At 45.8% G+C, this 25,443-nt stretch overlaps 1 protein-coding gene across 1 annotated transcript in view; it reads left to right on the top strand.

Annotated features, from left to right (window-relative positions):
* Positions 1-25,228, top strand: part of LOC135378263 (solute carrier family 12 member 4-like) — a 239,106-nt gene extending 213,878 nt beyond the window's left edge. Inside the window, exons 14-26 of the mRNA XM_064611244.1 lie at positions 645-743; positions 4,110-4,229; positions 4,324-4,517; positions 4,650-4,729; positions 4,792-4,880; positions 5,756-5,862; positions 11,464-11,580; positions 11,680-11,769; positions 13,619-13,710; positions 14,428-14,535; positions 15,697-16,067; positions 16,167-16,300; positions 21,892-25,228. Coding sequence (XP_064467314.1) covers positions 645-743; positions 4,110-4,229; positions 4,324-4,517; positions 4,650-4,729; positions 4,792-4,880; positions 5,756-5,862; positions 11,464-11,580; positions 11,680-11,769; positions 13,619-13,710; positions 14,428-14,535; positions 15,697-16,067; positions 16,167-16,300; positions 21,892-21,983 — 1,693 coding nt within the window. The 3' untranslated portion in view covers positions 21,984-25,228. The remainder of the gene's footprint in view (positions 1-644; positions 744-4,109; positions 4,230-4,323; positions 4,518-4,649; positions 4,730-4,791; positions 4,881-5,755; positions 5,863-11,463; positions 11,581-11,679; positions 11,770-13,618; positions 13,711-14,427; positions 14,536-15,696; positions 16,068-16,166; positions 16,301-21,891) is intronic.
* Positions 25,229-25,443: the final 215 nt, after the last annotated feature.

The following is a 25,443-nucleotide window of genomic DNA, read 5'->3' as shown; positions in this document are numbered from 1 at the left end:
TCCACCGTCCTTTTTTTTAAATGTCCTGAAACTAGCACGTACCTTGCGATATAAGTCGCTAAATTTTGCAATGCAAATGAACCAAAAGCGAAACCACACACTTCTCGAGCGCAAACGGAGCGACGGCCGTTCGCGTAGGAGAGCCACGTGTTTTGTAACGATGGGGCTGATTGGAGTAGGCACTTATCTGATGGCCAGATAGATCGCTTTCCGGACCAGATAAGCCGAATGGCATGTGGTTTCAGGCCTCGGGAAGTGCGTAGTTCTGGTTTCGGCTCATTTTCATATCAAAATTTGGCGGTTTATATCTCAAAGTATGTGCTCCTTCCAGGATTTTTGAAGAGGTCCGATTCTACTGTATCTTCCTGATTCTACTGTATCTTCCCGCTCTCATAGGGCCTTTTTGTCTGTAAAGGATAAAAAACGCCCTGCATATTTGCACCAAATTTTTAGGTGCTTAAGTGCATGCATATTTGCAGATTCTTAATCCTTTGGTGTAGTGGAGGAGCTCTATAATCTGTGTGAATGCGTGCAGTCAGTCTTTTTTTTTTTACATAAATGTATGGATAAATGCGCTTCTTCAGTGAGTCTTCAATCATTCACTCAGTGCGCTTATGGATTTGTTCATTGTTACTTTATTTCAGGTTCTTCCTAATGTGTTATATGTTCGTGAACTTGGCCTGTACTCTGCAAAGCCTTCTGAAGACACCCAACTGGCGACCTCGTTTCAAGTATTACCACTGGTATGCCATATTTAATAAGTACAGTATTATACAGGGTGTTTCACCTAACGTGAAAAAAAATCGTATTAAAAATCTACTTGTCTGAACATTATTGGGTCAATGCTATTTTCATCATGAGATTTCATCATGACATCTGAGCATTTTTATCACTTTTTATTCGCGAGAAATTGAATTTTCCCAATTGAATTCCGAAATTTGCCAAGTCAACCTTACGTTTTTCGGAAAGCGCATGCCGGATTTACCCCATTCTATTGCAAAATACATTCACTACTACAATAGTAACAGCCAAAAACACATTGCGAAAACCGTCGTTTCGAGACGCGCAAATTGCCGGCTGCGCTCAAATCTCCGAAAGAAGTGATGCGAGGAGGCCATGTACCAGCCCTTTCACTTTTCCTTTTCCAAGCTTCTACTGCGTTCCTAAACCTACTCGAGTTAACTCGGGAGTAACATTCTACTCGGACGGCCGTTTCATAACCTGGTGGAGTTACTCGATGACATCAGTACCTGCGTTTCAAAACCATGAAGGCTATGCTCGCTGATTGTCGCAGTAACTTGATACGCCAAGAAAAGCCGGCGGAACGCGACCATTGGACAGCGGGTGCCACGGTGCTCCCCACAGTTCAATAAGCTCGTTCCGCTTACGTTTCTCGACGCGTCTCGACAATCAGCTCTCGACAAGTTATCTCGACGATCAGCGAAGCATAGCCTCCCAGGGAGACCAAGTTCGTTCAGTGTAGAGATAACCTGGTGCGTCGAGATAAGTAATCGGAACACGCCTATTGGACAGCGCTGCGCACGGTGCTGCCCGCTGCCCAATAGACGCGTTTCGATTATTTTCTCGACACATCAAGTTATCTGTACACTGAACGAACTTAGCGTCCCTGGTCGAGTAAACCAGCGAGTTAACTCTGTCGACTCACCTTCCCAAGGTCTGCAGGGATGGGTAAGACCGGGTTGTGACGTATCGCCTGTCGCGTCTCCTCTTTTTCGGGGAACTTTGAAACGAAACTGGGCCAACGTATCCTGGGAATCACTAATTCCTTCAGGAGCACCATGTCCGGTGGATGGCCCATCGTTGATGAATAAAGTACCAATTTGGGCCTGTTGGTAACACAATAAAATCGCGCGAAGAAGGTGTTGTGTATAAAACTCTTACCTGTCGAAAAGTATGGATTGGGCAGAGTGCCAGATGTGCCAACACAAGACTGCGTGAACGCAAGAATGCAAAAAATGTGAAAGCAGTTCTTTCGTAGAACATTTAACAACCTGTAACAATCGTGCAGCCGTTGCAGGGGTAGGGGTGCGTTATTGTTTGAGGAAGCGAGGCAGATCAAGTTGCTTGCAGATAATTGTGTTAGTTCGTGGTCAGTCTTTTACTCTGATACGATACATAAATTCTTTGGAAACACGGGCTAAAAAACGTGTTTATCGATGGCGCGACGTGGCGCTGGTGTGTTGTGTAAGGTGTCGGCTCATTAAACCTTTGTTGAAAGTGCAGTGCGTCCGTCTGGTGTCGTCCTTATCTGTTTTTAGCGATGTTATTATTGGTCCATCATAACACCGTTCGAAAGCAAGCTAGCTGGCACAGTTGTTTTAATGCGCGTTATATGACGTAGTTTTCTAAAGCGAAACAAGGGTGATTCATTTCTGCAGTCGCCAAAGTAGGTTTTGCTTCTCTTTTTTTCTACTACATGCGTGCGTTTTGTCTTTGCCTATTTGTTTTATATTCTATGCGCACAAGTTACGTAGTCGCACCAAGCAAAATTTGCGTGATGCTGTAATCTTTTTCTTTTTTTCAAGCTCCCTAGTTTGCTGAAAAAGAATAGCGATTGCGTATTTCTACTGAATCTTGATGCAATATTTTCTCAATTGGAATTGGGTTGTTGTTGGCTTTATCGTGTTACGCGATTTTTCGTTACGACGTAGCCATCCTCTAGGAGGTCCATAACGTCTTCCCACCCATCATCTCCGTAAAAAGCCGCTCGCCTCCATGCTTACTCGATGAGAGTGTAGGTTGCAACGCAGTTAGCTGCAATAAGAGCGAGAGGGAAACAGAGGGGAGAGTGACTATGTTTCTTCCGGCGCATCTTGCATTAACTTGACGAAGAACTGAGCTCGGCCAACAATTTGCGCGCCTCATAACGACTGTTTGCGCTTTTTTTTCTCTTTTTTGAGCTATTAGCAAAGTAGTAGGGAATGTATTTTGCAATGCAATGGGGTAAATCCGACGTGCGCTTTCTGCTTCTGTCCAAAAAAAGAGGAGGTTTATTTTGAAATTCTCGGAATTCGATTGAGAAAATTAAATTTCTCGAGAATTAAGTGTGATAAAATGTTCAGAAGTCGTAGTAAAATCTCCCTCGAGACAAATCTCCCTCGTTGACCCCTATAATGTTCAGACATGCAGATTTTTTAATACGTTTTTTTATCACGTTAGGTGGAACACCCCGTATAAAAGCACGAACGGGTATTTCAAATATCAAATCTAATAATAGCACATCTGATTAGGATGTCGAGTGGAATTGTAGCATTCGAAAATACTCGAGCGTGTGCTCTAATATATGCGAAAGGCATAGCACTCATAGCATTGTCAAGAGCTGACGGCTCTAAACTTGTGGAATACAATGTGCCATGTTGCTAGGAAGCACTGCACGTATTGAGCTGTAATTACAGCGAGACAGAATTACAGATAGAAGACTGTACCGTTACAATGTTTAGCATTCTATCGTTACAGTCTTCTATCGGCTACATGGAAAACGCGTGGCCATATTAAATGCAATAGCATTTCTTGAGCACTTTCGAGCCTTGGTGAAGCGTCGCGTCAGTGGAGAGGGGTCCTTTCATCCTCGCAGTGCGTTATCTCCCCTCGTTCGTTTTCTTATCGGGGCAGCAGTTGAGTGGGGAGATTTTGAAGGATTAGAATAGATTTAGTGTTGCCTAAAGTGTAGATGTAGTGTTGCCTATGGGCCTCGTGTTTCCGGACGAGGCCCATACCAGCCTATTGTCGTGCTTGCCGTTGCTCCGCACGGATGTCATGTACGGTGACCATACCCCGGCAAAACTCACTCATGCTCAATGTGGCGAATGAGCTAAGCATGAGTGACCAAACGGAGAACTGAGCGCAAGATTAGTGAGCATGAGTGAACAAAAAGGGAGCTGAGCACGAGATGAGTGAGCATGAGTGAACAAAAGGGGAGCTGGGCAGGGTGTTAGTGAGATTGAGTGAGCAGCGGTCACGAGTGCCGACCTCTGATGGTGACACCGCAGGGACCATAGTCCATCCGCTGCAATGGTATCGCATTTCGTACGCGTTTGGCAGTGCGCCAAAGAGTACAGCGGATTTTTTGATTGGGTGTTTCTTTACAGGTCGCTCTCATTGACTGGGGTCGTCCTTTGCCTCGTTGTCATGTTCCTGAGCAGCTGGTACTACGCCCTGGGAGCCATGGCCATCGCTGGTATTGTCTACAAGTACATTGAGTACAGAGGGTAGGTTCATATGTCAGCTTGCCATTTGGATAATGGTAGTCCAAAATCAGCATGCGTACCATGTGTGTACATATCTCTGTGCTATGTGTTACAGAGCCGAGAAAGAGTGGGGTGACGGCCTGCGAGGTCTGGCGCTCAGCGCTGCCCGTTACAGCCTGTTGCGACTGGAAGAAGGGCCCCCGCATACCAAGAATTGGCGTCCCCAAGTGCTGGTACTTTGCAAACTAAATGAAGATTTGAGCCCTAAATACCGAAAGCTCATCAGCTTTGCTTCACAACTGAAAGCTGGTATGTTTTGAGCCCTTCAGTTCAAATTCCGAAATTCTTAAATTCTACACTTGAATACATCCCAGCATTGTGCATCTGTGCACTTGCAATTGTCCATATAGGGTATCCGAATAATATCTATCAACATTTCAGGCAAGGGGTTGACCCTTGTATGTGCTGTCCTCGAGGGCGAATACTGCAAGATGTACAGTGAGAGTCAGGCAGCAAAACAGGTCGGAGCAGCTTTGAGCTTTTTGAGTAGGAGGTAACTTTGCTGCCTATGTTTTTGTTTCAGAGCTTGAAACGGGTTCTGGAGGAAGAGAAAGTGAAAGGGTTTGCGGACGTTGTTGTTGGTCACAATACAGTCGATGCAATATGCCATCTGTAAGTATGTTGTCAGTCAATTAGCTCTGAAGGCTATGACATATTCATAGCTGTTTATTTCATTGAGCTTGTGAGCAGTGCCGGATCTATAAGGGTGGGGGCCCCAGGGCACTGAGTTGTGGGGGCCTACGTGCATGGCCAGTACTGTGCATAGTGGTTCATATGAATACAGAAGGCCTGGTTTTTACAGAACTTTAAACTTGAGTGTAAGCTACCTGTATTGCTGTATAATATATCATATGTTGATGCATTGAGTAAACGATTCAGTACTTGATTTATTTAGTAACTCGCTGTTGTAAAAAAAATACTGATTTACTTGCGTCATCTTACTAGTGCCATTGATGCCGAGCCAAATTTCAAACAACGGCGATTATTACCGGGGAGTTGTCTTCTGCCATAATGTGGAGATACTCGTTACGGCTTGAAAAACCGTTTATCATGTGATTTTTTTTAAATTTCTATTTCGTTTGTCTTTTCTTTCCTTTTCTTTTTTGCAGTAGCACAAATATTGTACTGTGTCGAAATTCTGACTTTATATTTCTATCAGGATTTAAGAAAAACTAAGTAGTTATAGAAAACAAACTTTGCGAAGGTGGGGGCCATGCCCCTTCCCCACTAAAACCCGGCACTGCTTGTGAGCATGCAGTGAACCTTCTGTAAGTCTTTGTGCTGTGGACGTGCTTAGAGGATGAGATATACATATAATACCTGATAAGTTGTTGAAAGAACTTTCCTGGCTTGAGACTTCTAGTTAGTCGCACACAGGCACCTTGCAAAATGCGGTCATTAGACTATTATAGGGAGCTCATACTCTCTTTAATGCCTTTGTGCTGCTATACAACGTAGCGACAAAATAGTTGTTGTATGTTTTGCAGTATTCAGGCTGCTGGCCTGGGTGGCATGAAACACAACACAGTCATTCTTGGATGGCCGTTTGGATGGCGGCAGTCCCAGGATGAGCGCGCTTGGAAAGTTTTCATTGGTAAGAAACGGCAGCACCAATCCTACTATCTGAGGTGGAGCGTTCTATCGTTTTGTGGGGGAAAGTGTACATTTCTATGCTTGGTGTTCCGTGTTATTGCCGTATGTGTTGTGTCAACGGAACTAAAGTTTGAAGTCTTTTTGGAGTCACCAGAGGAGTCTTTCGTAGGATATGTGGAAGGTTCATGGATGCCAGAGAAACAAAACACCCGTGATTTCGCGTTGCGTGATTCCAGCCGCTATGGTGCATTTTACAGTGTATCCCTACGAGTCACTCTTCTGACAGCAGACGGCCACACGTCAGAGCACGTCATCGTTCTCTAGCCACACGTGACTGTGCTCTTAGAGCCGTCATCGCTTTCTGCACCTTGGACTGGCAGCGGGAAACAGCCGGAGAATCTGTCCCCTCTGCACAAATTCTGACGCCCGACCGAGAGAAAAAACTAGGCTTTCCCGCGCAGTGCATGAGTAAAAAAATAAAATAAAAGTGTATTTGAATCATTAAAAGCAAGTACGCTTACGTATATTGCCATTTTACCCTCCGGCAGGATGCCGAACCACAACCAAACAATTATCTTAAAGGGGTTGCGACAAGTCATCCAAGGTTATCTCAGATAAACGTAAAAAACGGTTCTTTGTATCTCTGTGAAACTGCATTGAAAATATCACAGCGAACAGAGTAATAGAAGCTGAGAGAACGGGCACCGCGAATACCGAAACTGATGCGGCTCTGATATCACAGCTCTCGCCGCCCCCAGTGAGGCAGCGCACGAGAAGTCACGTGCTTACAGCTGCCAATGGGAATGGGCGCAACTGTGAGCTCCCTGATGGCGCTTTCGGGTGATGCGTTTGGGGCACTTTATTCTGCCCCGAACCCGAGCTGTAAATTCGGGTGGTGCGGTCAGTGCAAGGGTCGCGTGTTCGGCTGATGCACTACGGAGCAGTTCGCTCGCCCGAAGAGCAGCGAGCAAGAGCCCGAGAGCTCCTGCTGCGAGAGGCCGACGACGCTGCCGGAAGTTCACGAACGCGCAATGCGTAGCGAGCGCAGCGACGCAGCGACCCTCGTAGACGAGCGGTAGAGCCACACTAGCGGTAGAGCTACACTCTTTAAAAAAAAAAGGGGGTACTTTAACTCCTTTTTCTTGCCACATATATTACTTCCTTGTGGAGAGTACAATTACTCTCAGAAAGGAGTCTCCTCACTCCCTTGACCGGGTACCCGCACGAGCGACTTTATCTGGCGAGATGTCGGCAAAGGAGAGCGAGGAGGAAAGCACGCGCCAACGAGATATCGCGGAAGAAATGCCAAGCGCATCCGAACGACGTCTGAAGTGACGGTGGAGAAGTTACTTAAACACGCGATGGAGGACAGCGCTGAACGTAGCACAGCTAGCAGACGCAGTTTCTCGTCGGAGAAAGTCTGTGGAGCGCGCACAGAATCTCTCGGCGGCAGATGAGTGTACGAGAGGACGTGATGTGGCTCACGTGCACCCAAAAAACTATGACGCCGCTCCTGTCGCCCTCGCGCCTCCACCGAGATCTCGCCCGAAAAGGTCGCTCGTGCGGATACCCGGTCAGGGAGTGAGGAGACCCTTTAACTCCCTACTGGAGAGTAATTGTACAATCCAAAGGGAGTGATATATGTGGCAAGGATGTACTCCCCAAAAGGGAGTTACTGTACACCTTTTGTTTTTTTTAACGGTGTAGAGCGTCCGACGAATTCGGGTGATGACTGCCCCAGAGCGACTCCTGTGTAGAGCGTGCACTGGACCTAGGCGCTCACGCTCGGTCTACTAGATGCATCACCCGAGGTCGCCATGACCTCTGTGCTTTGCTCGGGAGCACTCGGGAGTGTGTTTGAGGGCCTGTGTCTTGCTAGGCATGACACGGAGAAGAATTCTTTTTTTCCTCAGTATTCTGGCGTGCAGTACAATGCGTCTATCGTGTAATAAACTACATCTGTGAACGTGTCCCAACCCCTTTAATAGTTTCCGGTTCAAGTGGAAAGTTGTGGCATCCGGAACTCGAAGGTGCGTACCGAAAAATACTGTGACCTACAAAGCGTCTTCAAATACATTCACACTACGTCAGGGTTCTTGCGTCTGTGCTGTCGGTGTTTTAGAGTTGGCAGTTTGGTCTTACCAATTTTAAGATTGACGACGGCCAACAAACCCACATGACCTCAATCTAACGCATCATCTCTGCCATTTTAAAGCTTTCAAGTGATGCTCAATTCAATTTCATTTTATTTACAGTTAGTCTTAAAAATACAAATCGAATGGCCACGCACACCTGTTATTTTATTTTTTCCTTTGAGAAACCCCCAATTTCAGTACAGCATTTTGTTGTGAATAGTAATTAAATGACGAATGATGAGGTTATTGAGAACCCAAATTGATTCCTCGGAATGTCTTATCAGTAGCAAATTGATTAAAAACAAATATCACCCATTCGCACATTTGTCTGGTGTTTTTGATTTTTTTTAACTTCATGCAAGTCGCGCTTATTTCGGAAAAATAATCGAGAGCTGTACAGGAGTCTCCCACATTCACGGTCCGCTTTGCTTGCGCACACGAACACAGGGTGATCCGAAACCACTTCAAAGACGGCATTATAGGTGGTACCTGTGCTGATGTTGGTGCCCGAACCAGTTCGAACTGGTATTAACCGTTGTCTCTTTTTACTCTGGAGCTGAATCGGTACGAAAAAACGTTTCGCTGCAACACCCTGACCACTAGTCGTATTAATCTATACTCGCTGTGGTAAAACCTGAAAATTCCCTAAAATGTTAGATGTAAAATGCGCAAAGTTAGCCACCAATAGAGGCACTGGAGAACGCCAGTGGACATGTACGTTTGTTGAGAGCACGAAATCATTTTTCTCAGTTGTCTCGCGACGTAAACCCCCAATTATTAAGATTACGAAAGCATTTTATCTAGCTGTAGATTGACGCACCTTTGTGTCGAAAACTTTCCACATGTAATTTGTCGACACGTGTTTGAGTGGCGACGCGCAACTGTTCGCCAACTCACATTTTCGAAGGCACAGCACTTCGCAACGAGTTTTTGCACCGGTACAAAATCCATCGAGCACGTGTAACTTCAAATCGAGCCTTGCGTCCCGGAACCGCATCGTAGCAAATCACACACGCACAAAAAAAATCATGGTCGGTCCATCGGTAGATCCGACGGAAATGCGTTAGCATTAAAACTTGAAAACCATTTGGGAACTCCGCTTCACAACGCTACACAACCCTTAACACGACCCTACACAACGCTAACGCAAGACAGCATTTGCAGCCCAACGAGCTTTTTGGGCCTCCTTTTCACCTACTCCGATTGAGCTAGGTGGCGCCGTCTCGCAGCCTTCTTTCGCCGCCGCTCCTTCGCGCAGCTTTCATAACCCATGGCGCGCCTACGCAGACACGTTTGAACCTGTCGACCACCACAGCTGCACTGCGGAGCCTCCACGCGACCTCACCTTCCTTCTCCGTTCACAGCGCATGCGCACCGCGCCGAGCGGACAGACAGACCACGCCGCGATTCTTGCGTAGCGAGGACTCTAATGCTAACGCATTAAAAATCGTGAGGACGAGGGAACGCTGAGGAGAGAGAGCAACCTCCTCCTCCTCTCGCGAGCACCTTCGAACTTCGAAGTCGCGCGCTCTGCAACGCGCGCATACCCGTTGGCGGTTAAACGCACCGCGATCTCACTTTAATGCTTATGGACACTAAGGCTCTTGAAAATGCCGTCTTTATTTTGTTTTCAATGCAGCGCCGTGATTGCTGCGCAAACTGCGCCATGGGGCCAGCACTGCTATATCCTGCTACATTTTCGCAAAATATCAGGAATCTGCGCCAAGCCTTCGCCAAACATCCGCTTGCACCGTTAAAAGCGTAAGCGAGCTTCCAGCGGAGCCCCCTCTGGTCGTTTATCGCGTGTCTGGTAAGCGGGCAGCGCATGTTATAGCGGGACAGTAGCCGCGTCTCCTATTCGTAGAGTTTCGCTTCTGTTTTGCATGCGCTAAGCCGGTATCCTGCAGCTAGAAAACCCTTTCCTGACACGCGTTATTTGAAGGGTGAGAGTGCTTATGCGTGCCCTACCTCCCAAGCAGCAAAATGCACTGAAAGTCGAGTGCAAGAGGGGTGGACGGGTAGGTGGAAGGCCTTGAACAGACTCGTGAAACTAAAGAACATTGATAAGACACATACCGTCCACCCCTATTGCACTCGACTTTCAGTACATTGTGCTGCTTGGGCTGTTGCCGCCAGGCAATAGTAAAGCCATAGAGATAAGATATCCCCCAACGGAAGGATTAGGAATATGACAGAATAGAAGGCGCAAGTCCGATCACTATCACTCTTTCCTTCATTTTTTAAACCATTGCCGTGTTTCCGTGCTGTGTTGCCATAACTTGTCGCAGGTGTCTCATGACGTCACTAACGCGAAAGATTGCGAGAGCGCTCGTAATAGACCATCAATTAGTTGGTGTTGTGGACGAGAAACCTGAAAAAATTATTGGAAATGTTCAGCCTATGTGACTCTACCGCTATGTGAAAGCACAGTGGACAAATTGGGCGCGGAAATAACTAAAAAATGTCACTGTTAAGAGCACACAGAACACTTTCCCACCAGTAAGCTACCTTTGGCGAGGAATTCTTCGCAGTAACCTATATTGAATTCTGTGTTATACTCCACTTGAAATATTCGAATTTTCACTCCGCGCTGTCGCTGTTTGCGAATATTGTTGAAAATCCTGGTCTAAATTTTGTCACTACACGTAAGCCACTTCAACTGATTGCAGCACATATGACGGTCGTTATAAGGAGTGGGCCTTCAGCTTCGGTGCACATCTACGTCACTCTTTCGACAATATATTAAAAATAAAGTGTATATGAATGTGCATGATTATGTAGCATATCTGCTCCAAAGCACCGTTTTGTTGCTCCAAAACGGATTTTTACCTGCTCCAGAAGATGCTCCAAAATGGCTTGGCCCAATCACATCACTGTCACTGTACACGCGAGCAAACGCTCTCACGAAGATCGTTATATTAAAGCCGTGTTTACGTGTAGTACTTCCATGGGTGAGCTTATGGGAAGCAGTAATTTGATCGTAATAGGGGGTTATCGTTATATCGAAGATCGTTATAAACGGGCTCGACTTCTTGGTGTTTGACGTATTGCCTAGCGTGCACAGCAAATACGTTGACCTGGATCTGTTCTGTTTTGTGTCTCTTCATACTTGCAGGTATAAACTGGTAATCTCGCCCTGGTCTCGCTGAATTTGCACTCCCATTTCGTCGTTATTGTCATTGTAGTGTTGACTCGGGGAATGGCTTTTTAGCCAAGACATCATGGTGTTTCATTGGCTAGGTGCCAGCCGGGACAGGGCCATGTGGATGTTGAAAACCCATGTTTCACCACATTTTTCTTCGTTTTCTTTTTTTTTTTTTTTTTCACCGGGGTTGATGTCAAAAGCGGGACAAAACGCCGTCCCACAAGCAGGCTGGTCGGACAGCTCGACCACGACCATAAAAGCGAACATTTCCCGCCGAAATAGGGATGTCTGGTCACATTAGGTATACCTCTTCTACTTTCAGAAACGATTCGCAATGTGTCAGCCAGCAAGAATGCCCTCCTTGTGCCAAAAAACATCAACCAATTCCCATCAAACACAGAGAAACTGCACGGAACCATTGACGTCTGGTGGATTGTCCGTATCCTTTTTGGTCGAGTTATGAAAAATGGTTTTCATTTTGAAGTCTATTGTATCATCTTGCTATTTTCTATGCACTTCTTCCTTAGCCGACGCTCAGATGACGGTGGTCTGTTGATGCTGCTGCCATTCTTGCTGAAGCAGCATAAAGTCTGGAAAAACTGCAAGCTGCGCATATTTACTGTGGCTCGTATCCTTTATGAGCCTCGTGCAGACAAGTAAAATGTTATGCATGAATAAATTAGAAAGGTGTTACTTCAAGACACGAAAGTCTGAATTAGTTTTAAAGCCACTTTAAACCTTCAAGAAGGCCTACTTTGTAAGCTGTTCGTGTGTTCATTCGTCTATAGTTCTTTGTGCAGCAGTAACTTCTAGAGCTGTGCGTATAGCAAATCGAATTCCAAATCGAATCGAATACGAGTATCTCACAAGAACTGCGAATCGAATTCGAATTATACCTTTGAATTTCGAATCGAAATCTAATATTCACAAGAAGCTCGATTCGAATATTTCAAATATCTCACTTCGGAAAATTTCAAGTAAGCGAAATGGTTTCGGCGCGTTGGTAACAATCAGCCATAGTGCGACAAGACAGGGACAGAAGGGACTAGGCACGGGTCTAGTCCCTTCTGTCCCTGTCTTGTCGCACTTCTAACTATGGAAAATTTCAGAGGCCCATTGGGAGAACTACTGCTCCTGATGGGCTGAGCCTTCAGACTTCATTCAGAATAAAATATCGTAAGAAAAAGAAGCCGTTCCACTTTGGACATTGGAACACACATTACATCGCTGGGATGTGCATTCTCTAGTTTGTTTGCGTTTGTACTTGCAGTACTTTTTACAAATGGTGTACAACTCTGGAAGTTGTGAATACATTTATTGGAACCTCTAATGTACAATGTAAATGGGCCCTATAATGAACATAATGTAAGCATAGAAAACCTTTCAGTTACTTGTGGGGGTATGCTATGGACCAGTCTAGGAACATAGTGCGAGTGGAACTACAAGTTGTCACGCAGGAAAGTTAGTTTTAGTTGCAGGTATAGTAACCCTCGAAAAGGTGGTTGTTGAGAGCAGAGTGTAATCCGGGGCAGACTTTAATCATTAGTTCACGAAATCAGCGATCTTTGGTGACACACAGGAGCTGGAGGAAGATATCGATCATTTTTTGCAACCTTATAGTCTCCAGCTGCGTTTCTTCCCATAGGAATCAGTATTCGCGCTTCACCGTTTCGGTTAGCTGTAGCGGATTTCTTTGCACTTGGAAGTAGCCTATGCGATGTGTCCCTACCTTTTACCAAAACCGCGATAGTGCGGGTGAAGGAAACGACCTTTCGATGTCGCAAAGGCAGTACGCTACTCTTCCGCTTTCGGTTTGAAATGTACTTCGCATTGTCGACGCGAAGCCGCCTCACGAAACGCTATGATGACGATGTCGATCGAGCGGATTACGTTTCGGGTCAGCATACGTTGCAACGTACCGCCACTCTTATTGCACAACACGTTTTACTATACGCGATTTTTTGTGGCTACATTGATCTCGCCCTCTGCGTACGTGAAATTGCGCCAATGAAGGTGCTTCACCTCGACCGTTTCAGTAATATTCGAAAATGTTCGAAAACTGCGAACACTCAAAATCGCCCGGTCCCTGGCCACATCCAGCCCACCAACGCTCTGCCGTCAAAGCTCTCTTCACCTTTCTGGATACCATAGGACTTCCATCCTTCTTGTGAGGGGGCTCATTATTTCATTCCCCGCATCACCACCAGCAATGGGGTAGAGTATCGCCCCTGGCGATGAAACTCCCCATTCACCATCTCACATAACACAATCACAATAAAGTTTTTTTTATTGTTTCAAAATCGCTGCGAATACTATTCGAATAGCATTACCTATTCGATTCGAATTCGAAGTTTCGAATATTCGCACAGCTATAGTAAGTTATGTCTCGTATCCCATTTAGTAGATCCTATTATGTGGTACATAAGTCATGAAAATAAGTTGATTGCTGTGCTTCCTTTACGTGAGTAAACCCTCAGAACTCGAAGACAACAGCATTCAAATGAAGAAAGATTTAGCTACGTTCCTGTATCACTTACGAATTGACGCCGAGGTGGAAGTTGTTGAAATGGTAGGATTCAGTGTTGCTAACCCTTCAACAGGTAATGAAACACCGATGGTACTTTAGTGAGGGCGCAGATGAAGTACTTTCATTCGGGGAACATCCCATGCAGTTTTGCTGCTATAAACGGTATCCTTAATACTGACGTAGCACAACAATATTTATTGATAGTTTAGAGTTTACCTTCGCAGCATATTCATTCCGCATGTGCTTGCCTTAAATTCGTCCAGCCTTTAAATACTGGCCAGAAGCACATGATTTTTATGTTGTATACCATTATGAGCGGGAGTATTAGCAGACCGTACTTACGTCTCGCTCCACTTACAGTTCAGTGCCAAGCCCCAGCAGTGCGCCAACTTGAAAAATAGCGAAATCATACCTTATCAGCTGGTTCACGATTAGGCGAAACCACAGTTTGACACGTTCATCAGCTATGTGCGCAACATCAATATTGTGTTGCCTTTTGAAGCTGAGTGACATCCGCATCCAGCACTTCAGCAAATTTTCGAGTCATATAATGCAGGAACCCGTTTTATGTGAATACCTAAAGAAAAGGAGCAAAGCATATGTTCTTTCTGTAGAGCGACACTAATGGTGTGCGTGCAAACGCCTTATTATTGGGGAAATTGTATCATTCTAGATAGTATCATCGGTGCTTAACTAATTGTTTGTTGTGAGCATTTGTTGAAGTCATTCTAATGTCTCTGCGTGCTTGTAATCCTACAGACTGACAGCGACATATCAGCTTACACTTACGAGAGAACCCTAATGATGGAGCAGCGGACAGAGATGCTCAAGCACCTGCGACTCAACAGGAGGGAGACGCTTAGCATGGTTGGATCCTTAAATTATTATTAAGTGGTGTGACAGATATACTCTTGCAGATTTATATTGCATGCATAATTAATGTAGTTATAGTTGCAATAATGCATAATTACACGTTTTATATGGTAACTCCTCAGGGTGACTGTATGCAATCTCCTGTGAAATGTTGCGTTGTACACGAGAAGTCTGAATTATGTCTACAGTTGATGCAGTATCCCTGAGAACCCTAAACGTCTTTCCATTTGCTTTTACCTGTCGAGTGTAGTGCTCTAGAGTGGTGTCGCTACCCTTACCTTCTTCAACTAGAGAACAAACGACGTTTAACTTAGGACAATTTTTTGCTATGTGCTGTGCTGTTGTAACATCGAATCCGTCCTTTGGATTCAAAAACTTAAGATTCACAACGGCTTTCCTTTACTTGTTTTGGAGGGGTCGTTTCTCTGCCTTTGTGCGAATCACATCTTTTTGGAGCCGCACTTACTGAACAACACCTATGTACTGACAGCTGAGAGAACGGACCAACTTCTGTTTTTTTGCGCTTTGAAACTCGAGTAGTGTGACGACGCGGTATTTCCTTTTCTTGTTACATATTTGCCAAATAGCTCAGAAGCATTTTCAACTGAGTCAGCATTACCTCTATCTTCAATCCAGAACCTCATATGGTCTGGGATGCGATTACACAACTGTTTTAGGCAAATGTGCTCTACGACTTTGTCATCGTTGCCATAGGCTTTCACTTCGACGTGACGACCTCAAATTCGACATACGGTACTGCGCTCTGACCTGAACCTCTTACGAAATTCTTCAGTGGACAAGTGGTACTTTCTCAGGAGTGTCCTGTGTACTAAGCCTTGCGATTATATTCGCAGCTTCACCAGGTAACAAAGTGTGAAGCCTCTGAGGCCAAAAATTCTTGTGAAGATGTCGAAGTTTAAGAGGCACAGACCAATGTCATCTGCTGTTCTACAGGTTGCATCAAATTGGTCATTTTAAAGGATTCCGTCCGATCCACTTGAGTCACTGAAACACCGCGTATATGCATGTGATTGTTAACTGTCAGAATACTTGATATGGAAATGGACGTGAGGCAGACAGTCGTCAGTCACCATTGAGACTCGCAATGTATGAGAGATGAGAGAAAACATGTAAGTGTACATTTGCACTCTGTAGGTTGAAACGATCATGGACCACCACCACAACGTCCAGAACCACACAAGTTCCAAGGTACGCTTCAGCGACAAGCCACAGAACAGCCCAGATGAGGCAACTGAGTTGGGGGATGTGGGCGCCAGCCAAGACACTTCATCACGCCACTCGTCACGGCACTCATCCAGGCGCTCGTCGCCCACCAAATCGGCCAGTGGGTCACCCGTCAAGCAAATACCCGCAGCCAAGGAGGCATCCCCCACTAAGTCCACCAGCCCAGAACAGCCAAGCAGCCCAGCCAATGGGACTGTGAATTTACCTGATAGTTCAGCTCCCGTCAAGACTGAGGGCCCCCAGCAGAAGGAGGGTTTTGACGGCTTGCTGAAGATTAAGCCGTAAGTTCAGTGCCCTGTGTATATTTGTTGCAGCCGTATTTGTCGTAAAATTGTCACTTGATCCTAATAAAATGCTTCTCCTGTGGCAATTGACAACAGCGATGAAGCGAACGTCCGTCGCATGCACACTGCAGTGCGGCTCAATGAGGTGATCGTCAACAAGTCGCACAATTCCCAGCTGGTAATCATCAATCTACCAGGCCCACCTAGAATGCAGAAGGGCGAAGAGAACTGTATCCTTTTCCCACTTGTTACGTTCTGCATTTACAACAGGGGTGTAGAATAACCTGTTTGTTATTCTGTATGCGCGTGCATGCTTCCATGTGTGCTCTGAAACATTCGATCAGGTTGAACTATACAGAGGTTTGTCTGTGTTTCATTTTTGGTTATAACTAAAGATGAGTGCGGGTGTGGGTATACTAGCGGATACCCGTGCAAGTTTGTTCTTCGCGAGTATACATATCCGTTTCATCGCGGGTTGCGGGTAAGGTGCGGGTATACCCGCAATACTCGCAGACACAAAGCCAGCTCGTCTGCTTTTGGTGCACGACCCGAACATTTGGTGCAAAATGCTTATCAAAACGTTCCATATCCAGACCTTCATTGTGTGTGAGATGATGACAGCTTTGTCATGTACTAGCTTCGCGTTCTATGCTTACTCTTTGAGAGAGAGAGAGAGAGAGAAGGACGTCACCATTTTTACAAAAATTAATCGCTGGAAATTTTTCGGTTGCCTTCCTGTCGTTCTCAATGCTTGACGTTGATGTTTCTCACTGACTTTCTGCCGTCCAGGGTACAGTTCGTGCGACGGGGAAGAGCGAATGAGTTCCTCGAACCCATTCGCTGAGCGAATGTCAGTCGCATGTAATGTCATTCTGCATACTCGTGGAGCACTGAACAAATGACATTCATAGGAATGTCATTCGTTGGGAATGACATTTTGTTTCCCCGTGTGACAGGGGTATAAGAGACCCGAAGAGTATGGTTCGGTAAGGTTGGTAATGTGAGTATGAAGAATAGGGTGGAGTATCGTCCCTGGCAATGAAACTGGCATTCATCATCTCAAAATAAAGTTGTTGTCACTCTTTCGCTATGTGTGCTACGTGGGGCTCGTTTTGGCTATCTTTCCACACCACGACTGGTACGCATCTCGTTAGCAGTCGCCACAGCGTCTGACGCGTTGAGAAAGCGGCTCGCTAACAGACAGTGTCCCCAGCCGGAATAAATCATTTCTTGCTTTAACTGAAACTTGCATACGCATTGGACTGCGGATACGTTTGCGGGTATGTGGGAACGCGTCGGGATGTGCGGGTGGGGGTTGCACCAATGGCATTGCTGCGGGTCGCGCTTCTGCGGTTGCGGTGCCGGTTGCGGGTACAAATTTTCATACCTGCACTCATCTCTAGTTATAGCTCTTCCATGTTTCTTCCATGTTTCCATGGCTGAAGGGGGATCTCTTTCTGTACTACAGTAGACTTACGTTAATTCGCACCCCAATATTTCATACTGTCTGTTAATTTAAACATATTTTGAATTTTTGTTTGTCCCACTGTGTTTTCAGTGTGATGATAAGCTCCTTAGTTAGAACACCACCTTAGCTTAATTTCAACTTTTACGTTCCCTCGTAAAGTGTTTCTGCCTGCAGGAAGCAGCGGAACGAAGCCCCCCCGACTTGCCAAGTAGCTCCTGCTTTCGATTGGTTACGCCATGGGGCACCATGAACCTTGCGCCGAACGCGAGAGCGCAAAACGCGTGCACAAAACGAAACTTAAGATGCTTTGGTTGCCCATACATAAACATTGTCCGCCACTGCATGCTTCCTGAATGTGAGTTACTTCAAATGAGCCTACCGGCCTCGGTGGCTTAGTCGGTAGCGTGTTCGCCTTCTGATCCCGAGATCGCGGGTTCGAACCCGGCCGAGGACGCCAGCAACTTGGTGGCAGGGTACAAGTTGCTTAGACACGCCGTCTTCCGCGAGGGACGTTAAAATACGGGGTGCCGTGTGATGAGCTTTCATCGCACGTTAAAGAACCCCCAGGTGGGCAAAAGCAATCCACAGACTGACCGCTGTGGCGTCGCTCATGATCTCAGTTGTCTCGCGACGTAAACACCCAATTATTATTAAACTTCAAATGAGCCGCATATAATGTCTTCGCAGGCGAAATGCAGTCACCGGCTGATGATTCGGACTTTCCAGTTTTTTGTACAAAACTGTTGGCACCGTCAAACGTCCCACAGAATCAATGTATTTCCGCATCCAATAATTCGGACTGTACTCTTCTTGCTTCACACTTGCATGGTTTTTGTATTGCAAACTGTTAGGATGGATCACCTAAAGAAGGTGCCCATCTTACTACTCTATCCTACTCGAATCCTTTGTCGTGTCACCACGTTACATTATCTTCCTCTGATGCACGCATCTGCCGTAAAGGGGCCCAACGTAGTAGAGAGAGGGGCCCAACACTCTTCATGAAGAGGAACCTGCCGCCATCTGCTTCAAACGGGGGTCATGATCTTGAACGAGGTCATTCCTCAATTGCAGTACAAAAATAATTTAGCTGAGTCACATTGAGTTATGCACTCCATAACCACACTGTTACTGTGAGTTGACGCCCAATTTCCGTGGCATTTACTGGAAAGGTTTTGTATGATCACAGAATTAGCAGTCCTTTTTGAGTGCTCATTCATCAAACAGTCTAGCCACTATGCACAACATTTTTGTCGTGCACATTATTGTCGTGCACATTATTGTCAGTGTTCAATCAAGTTTAGAAAAATGCTGGGATCGGCCCAGCCTCACATGATGTCAGCAGATTGTGTGTGGCATCAAGCCCGCGTGGGGAGCAGCCTTACGCTCTCATCGTCCACAGAAAATTGTCTGCTACTGCTACGGTGCTCTGGCCGTGCTAGGCTACGTCATGAGTCACCTAATCGGCTTTCCCATCGGGACTGGAAACTCCACAAAGTGATGTCAACTTCCCTCATTCACTTACACGCCTTTTGAAGGAGTGGAGGGTTTCTAGAGGGTGTGCGGGTCAGCAGCTCCTCGCACACGCTACAGGTCAGCTGTGCTCCCCGTTTCTTCACAAGAGTTCATGTTGACGTGAAAATGTCTAAGTTCGGTTTGGTAGCCAGGGCCTCCTGCTCGAGCCAACCGCAGTGGCTTTAGAGCGCGCCAACTTTAAATATAACGACATGCGAAAGTTGAAGATCGGGGCCCAGGTCAAAATTTACGATCCAACGAAATTATGCCAAATTTCATGACGCGATAACTCGGTGAGTAATAAACCGGCAGCAACCAAGATTCGTGTAAGATTCTAGCTAAGAAGGTCATTGCGACGGCTGAGACAATCTCTAACCCCCGTATTCCCAACCAACCCTGAGGGCTCCCTATGTAAGCGCTAGCCCTGAGGGAGGAGAATTTCGTTTCCCAAAGCGCCCGTATCTGTAAGGGGCGCCCCAAGGGCACGCGCCAGTCAAGTGAGCTCGCGAGCTCCCTGTACGCTCCCTGAGGGACGCTCGCCTCGAAACAAACATGGAGGATATGTGCATTTGTGGATCGCGTTGTGCGATTCAAGCGTTACCCTCACGGTGTTATTGCCGTAGTGACGGTGCGACGAATTCGGGACTGGGAAAACCAGCTTGAGCGGTACGACGAGGGCGTGCACGTTTACATTCGAGAAATGCATGCTGCCCTGAGGGGATGTTCGCCCTCAAGGGACCCTGGGCTACGGGCGCCCTGAGTGCGAGTTGCGGGTGGTTCGGGAATACGGCCCTAAGTGTGGCGGGCGCATAAGAGAGATACTCAAACCTTGAGAGAGAGGCGCGTACCTCGCGGACAGTCTGTCTTGCGAACGATCGAGGTGTCATTTGAAAGCGCTTGAGAGGTTCTAACTTGACCTTAAGCGATATCGGCTTCAATAACAATAACCGAAATTTTATATATTTGCAAAGTTGAAATATCACAATTGTGCCAGATTGTCGGCATGCATGAAGCTAAATTATGATCTGAATCGAAGGAAACGGCAATCAGAAGAAAGGGCGGCTTGAGAGGAACCCAAAAAGCTCCCAAGGTCCAGCACCGAGTGACCGAGAGAGCTACGGGAGCGCCGAAGGAGATTAGTGGAGGTGGCAAATTCGACTGCCGGCGCGCACCCGTTAGCCTCTACCAGCGGGCCAACTTCGACTTGTGCGAGTGTGAAAGCTACCTACAAAGATGATGCAGTGCATCCAGAGGGGTCTCAGCACCATGGTGGAGCCAGAGCCCACCAGCGACCCCAGGCGCTGCAACGATGGGAGGCGATACGCGCCAACTTAAATATTCTTGGTATTAATGAATTACTAATGAATGGAATGAATAAATGAATAAAGACTTGTATTTCCTTCATTAAAATCCCTCAAGGGAGAAAAGCAGTCGGAGATCGTGACGTTTTCATATCAAACACTACGGCTCGGACACGACTGAGCCTGCCCGAATTTTTATGTATTGCAGAACACGCCGCAGCTAAAACCCAAAAATTTTGGAGTGCCATTTCAATGCGTCAAGGTACTCTTGTTAAGTCGAGGAAGAAGAAGAACATGAACAGAACTTTCATAGGGGGCGTGGTGCAGCAGCGTTTTAGACACCGAGGCGAAGGCTATCGCCTATCGCTATCGCCTAAGGCTATATGCGTGTCATGCACAGTCGAGCCCGTTTATGGCGGTATTGACAGGAACGCGAAATCCGATCGTTATATCAGTCTACCGTCATACATTAACTTTCGCGAAATCGTCGGTGCACGGGCAATTCATCGACACGTGTTTGAGTGGCGACACACAACTGTCTACCGACTTACATTTTGGAAGACACCATACTTAACAACGAGATTTTGCGCCGGTACAAAATCCGTAAAAGCACGCGAAATTTCAAGTCAAGCCATGTACCTTTCCTAATCAAAATGCTTCCCGGAGCCGGAGCCGCCATCGTAGCACATAGCAAGTCCGAAAAAAATTTGTAGGCGAGAAAACGATGTGGTGAGGGAAGAGCATCGCAAGTCGGGAGTGGCTTCAGAGTCGCGCAGCCTGCAACGTACGTACGCATCCAGAACCGTAAGACCGAATCGCATGGAGCGTTTACCCGACGATTTCAAGACGCGCGCGCGCTCGGCGTGCATGTTTTCCAACACGCCCGGAGTATGCGCGGGAGTATACAGATATTCGCGCGCGTCCGGCCGTGTTTTCTGAGGAGTGGACAGAGTGGTGGCCTCCGTGCAGCAGACAAAGTTGCGTATAAGTAATGCCCTTGGAGGCCATATCTGCCTCCTCCGTTTATTTTCAATACCGAAATTTAATCTTGCGTTCTCGATTTTCGCGCGTTTTTCTGGCCGTCTGGAAAATAGCGATTGGTATACGCGAGCATGCGCTTTCATGGCGATCGTCACATCGAAAACCTGTTTACGTGTGTCCCAATGGGTAGGCTGACAGGAACCAGAAATTTGATCGTAATATCGGAGATATCGTTATATCAAAAATCGAAATAAACTCGCCCCAGCTATCTAGAGTATTGTATCCGAGTCTTGTTTAGAGTTGGAGTTAGGAAAGAAAAATATGGAGATGGAGGCTCCTACAAAACACAGGAGCCGGCTACTCCGAGTCTTGTATTCAGTATTCGAGCATTCGTATCCTGTCTGTTTCTCAAGCTGCTACCAAAGGCGTGAGCTTAGCGGCGCAGAAATTAATGCTGTAGAGATGTTGCATGATGGATTCTTCGTCATGTATACTCATGTGTGTAAAAGCGACCAAAGAAGACATTTAACATCATTTGTCCTTGACTCATGTGTTTCAGACATGGAATTTCTGGAAGTGCTTACAGAGGGCCTCGAACGGGTGCTTATGGTTCGAGGTGGCGGTCGAGAAGTCATCACTATCTACTCATGAATGACTGCCCCTCAAAGCAGGGGTCGTCCAGATCGCACACTCTGTCGACTTTCTCTGTTTCGTTTGTTTCTTACCTTACGAGTTCATTTTCTGTTTTCCACCAGCCTTATTGGGCACCCATTCCTGCTCCAGAACATTGTGATTCCCATCATCGACGCATTTTTCAATGTTTCAAGTGTGCGTGTCCAGACCTTGGCTGCAAAGCACCTGAACCAGACTATCTGGTGTAAGGCTGCTGGTAATGTCTCGCTTGGTTTGGTACGCCAAAAGTTATGCTTGAGGAAGCAGTGTCCTTTTATGTAATTTATTTATTTCACAAACGATTGACAGCCCCTATGCTGCTGAGAAATGTGCTGATACCCTGCACACTCCTTGCGGCACCATTTTTGTTACAAGTTTATGTATCTCTGATTTTGCACCCGAACAAGCCAAAGACAGTGAACTCCTTCAATGTTGCATTGACGCCTAGTCCAATCACGCAACAAAATGAAGTCTTGTCTCCCTTCTTGGTTTTCTTGTCATTCTGTATCAAAGGCAGCATAGCTTAAATTAATGCAATGTGGCTGCATACTGATCATCTTTGTTGTCAAGCTACTATCCCTGAAAACCAAATAGACTGTTTAAGCCACCTTTGTGTCTTGCTGAGTTAGGCGAATGTGCTAGACTTACGATACATGGACGCTCGGTAGTTGCCAGCCTATTGTGATCATAGTAGTCATTGCTTCTCACTAGTTGTGTACACTTAAGCATCTACGACAATCCTCCTCCATGTTGTTTTTAAGCATGGCTGTCGGCGGGAGTGCCGGGCTGATGTGAATGTCTTTCGAAGACTCCATTGCGTACTGCGCTCTTCTGAACTGCAATAAATCTATAGCCCTGACATCCCAAACACTGACAACGCCCCTCGGTGTCTACTAGAATTTTATGTGGATTATGTTTTGTGTTCCATTAACCAAGATAGTCGCCTCTGTAAGATTAATTTATGAGCGGATGAACGTCATAGTATTGCTTTCCCTGTGTATGATTATAGTAAGAAGGGTTTAAGTTTTGGTAGCAACACGCCCTTGCTATTGATATGAGTCGTGTATTTGTAAACTGCGAAGAATCGCTATATAATAGTCAAGTTGATGTCATATATTCAGCATAATTCAAAATGATTTTTGCTATCGCCCGTGCCACGGCAACAAGGAACACAGATTATGCCAATACACAACGTAATCTGTGATGAGAAGTTGGTGGAGTATTGTCTGAGCGGATGCTACCATACCTTAGACCCTGTGATTCGTGTTTGAACGTCTCAACATTGGCACTCGGGGTGACCACAATTGTACGACATAGCTAATATGGTATTAAGTTAATGCAGAGCGCAGAAACAACGTTATGTATGCTTGTGATAGCTTGCTGGTAAACAGTGCAACCTACACTTATCTACAAATATAGTTCCACATATTATATAAGCAGCTGTTACATATAAATATATATAAATATGGATGTTCTCATAGTACTGTTGTTCTAATAGCAAGAGCTATTTTTGAGCAGGCAGAGCTTGAGTTGCAAGAAGTCCGTTGAGCCGACGTTTGAGTATGTAGGAAAATATATGCACACATATAGATGAGAACAAAGCAGAGGAGAGGAACAGGCGGTGCAGGTCCTGGAGTTCAACGGGAATCGCCCTCCCCGTAGCTCAATATTGACTGTTATACATAGCGTTATATATGAACGTTAGAAAGTGGTAACTGTATTTTTGTACATACTCCCACCACACGCATTTATGGACTGGTCTGAAATGTACATGGGCAGCTGACACCACTGAGATGTCACTTGAAAGGTGTTTACTTTTTCTCGCTCTGTGTGTCCGTGTGGTTGTATGTCGTCTCCAAGTATTACTACTGTCTACGGTCTCTTACTCGTGTCTATCTGTCTTTGACTCTGTAAATGAGCAATGAAACTTAGCGGTGACACTGAAATAACCACAATTGTGTTTGCCGTGTTTGATGGAATCTCCTTTTCACATATTTGCCACGTGTGTTTAGCATGGATAATTTTGCCGTTGTGGCAGCACCCCTCATTTACACAGACTTGATAGAAACGAGATTCAGGATGCTGTATTTTCATGCAGTTAGGTTTGGTAATGAAGATTCATTGACAGTTATTACCAGAATTCCTTTTGTCATCTCCATTGTGTGTTGTCTCCGACAGGTACTGAAAATAGGCTCTGTTGACAATATGTTGAGAAAGAACCTAAACCTGCATAGTTTCTGTAGATGACATAGAAACTTGATGGCTATGACACTTGTAGATGGCTGTACACTTCAATGTTACACCAGCATCACTTTATGTAAAAGTTGATAGACTTTGCAGAATTTCATGGTGATTTTGAAGGTTGGTGTGGCAACTCTCGGACGTGTTGCATCCAGTCAGCTCATATTGGCTGTTGTCACAGCATCATTGGTGATGCTCTTCCGGGCAGTGATGACATAATGAAACGCCCCTTTCGCTATTTATGGACGTCATTCCTTATGCTGAACTGCTGTGGTAGATAAATGAAAGGAGTGTAGAAAACCAACTGTGTCCTTCAGTTCAGCTGTGTTATCATATCTGCAGTTAACGGATCTCGAGTATTGCCTCTAGAATGTGCAATGCAGCTATTCTACTCAGTACAGCATGGAAGGAAGAAATGGTAGCTAGTAGAGAGCTAGTCAAAAGTAACTCACTATCAAGCTAACATAATACAAAGGAGGTAACCCTACAGCTCTTCAGCTAAAGAAATATCAGTGGTCTGGTTCTGTTCAGGGATTTGCCATTTTGAATGTTTGTCCTGCATGCATTTGCATTATCACATATTGCTTGTGCTGCTGTGTGTAAGATCGAATTATGCGACTTCCACATGATTGCGCCAGGGGAAGATGACAACATGATGGTTAACTTTGGTGAGCTGCCCATGTTTGTGGAGCCTCGGAACTCTCGCTCTCTTAAGAATCTTACTCTTCCATGCTATACTGTACTGCGTACATAAATATATGACAAACCTACACGTAACCACCCTAGTGTACAGTTGCAAAAGCAAAGTTGAAAAAGTAACATGCTAGGTCTAGGCTTCTGCATATAGTCACACACATGTGTTATGCTGATTATTTGTTTCTATTATTTCACTGCATCAGGTCATCAAGTGTACCGATGATCATCCTCTCATGTAATGTAGCCGTTTTGGAGTGAATGTTAAGTTAAAAGGGTGTGAATTGTTTTCTCTCTGTTCAGTCGTTGAGTGTTTTACGGTTAGGTCTGAGTATTCTACGACAGGCAATTTCAGTGGAATTCTTGCTATATGATAGAGATTAAGCATCACTGCATGCCGAGGTATTAGTAATTGGTACAGGAATCAAATTCGTGTTCTACAATTGAAAAACACCATTGCAGAAATGCCGCACCCATGACTGCCGCATTTCTGTACTGGTGCACA

Source organism: Ornithodoros turicata, chromosome 1 (assembly GCF_037126465.1).
Source record: "Ornithodoros turicata isolate Travis chromosome 1, ASM3712646v1, whole genome shotgun sequence".
Taxonomy (NCBI): Eukaryota; Metazoa; Arthropoda; class Arachnida; order Ixodida; family Argasidae; genus Ornithodoros; species Ornithodoros turicata.
The sequence above is the reverse complement of the archived record's forward strand: the minus strand, read 5'-3'. Positions and strand labels throughout refer to the sequence as shown.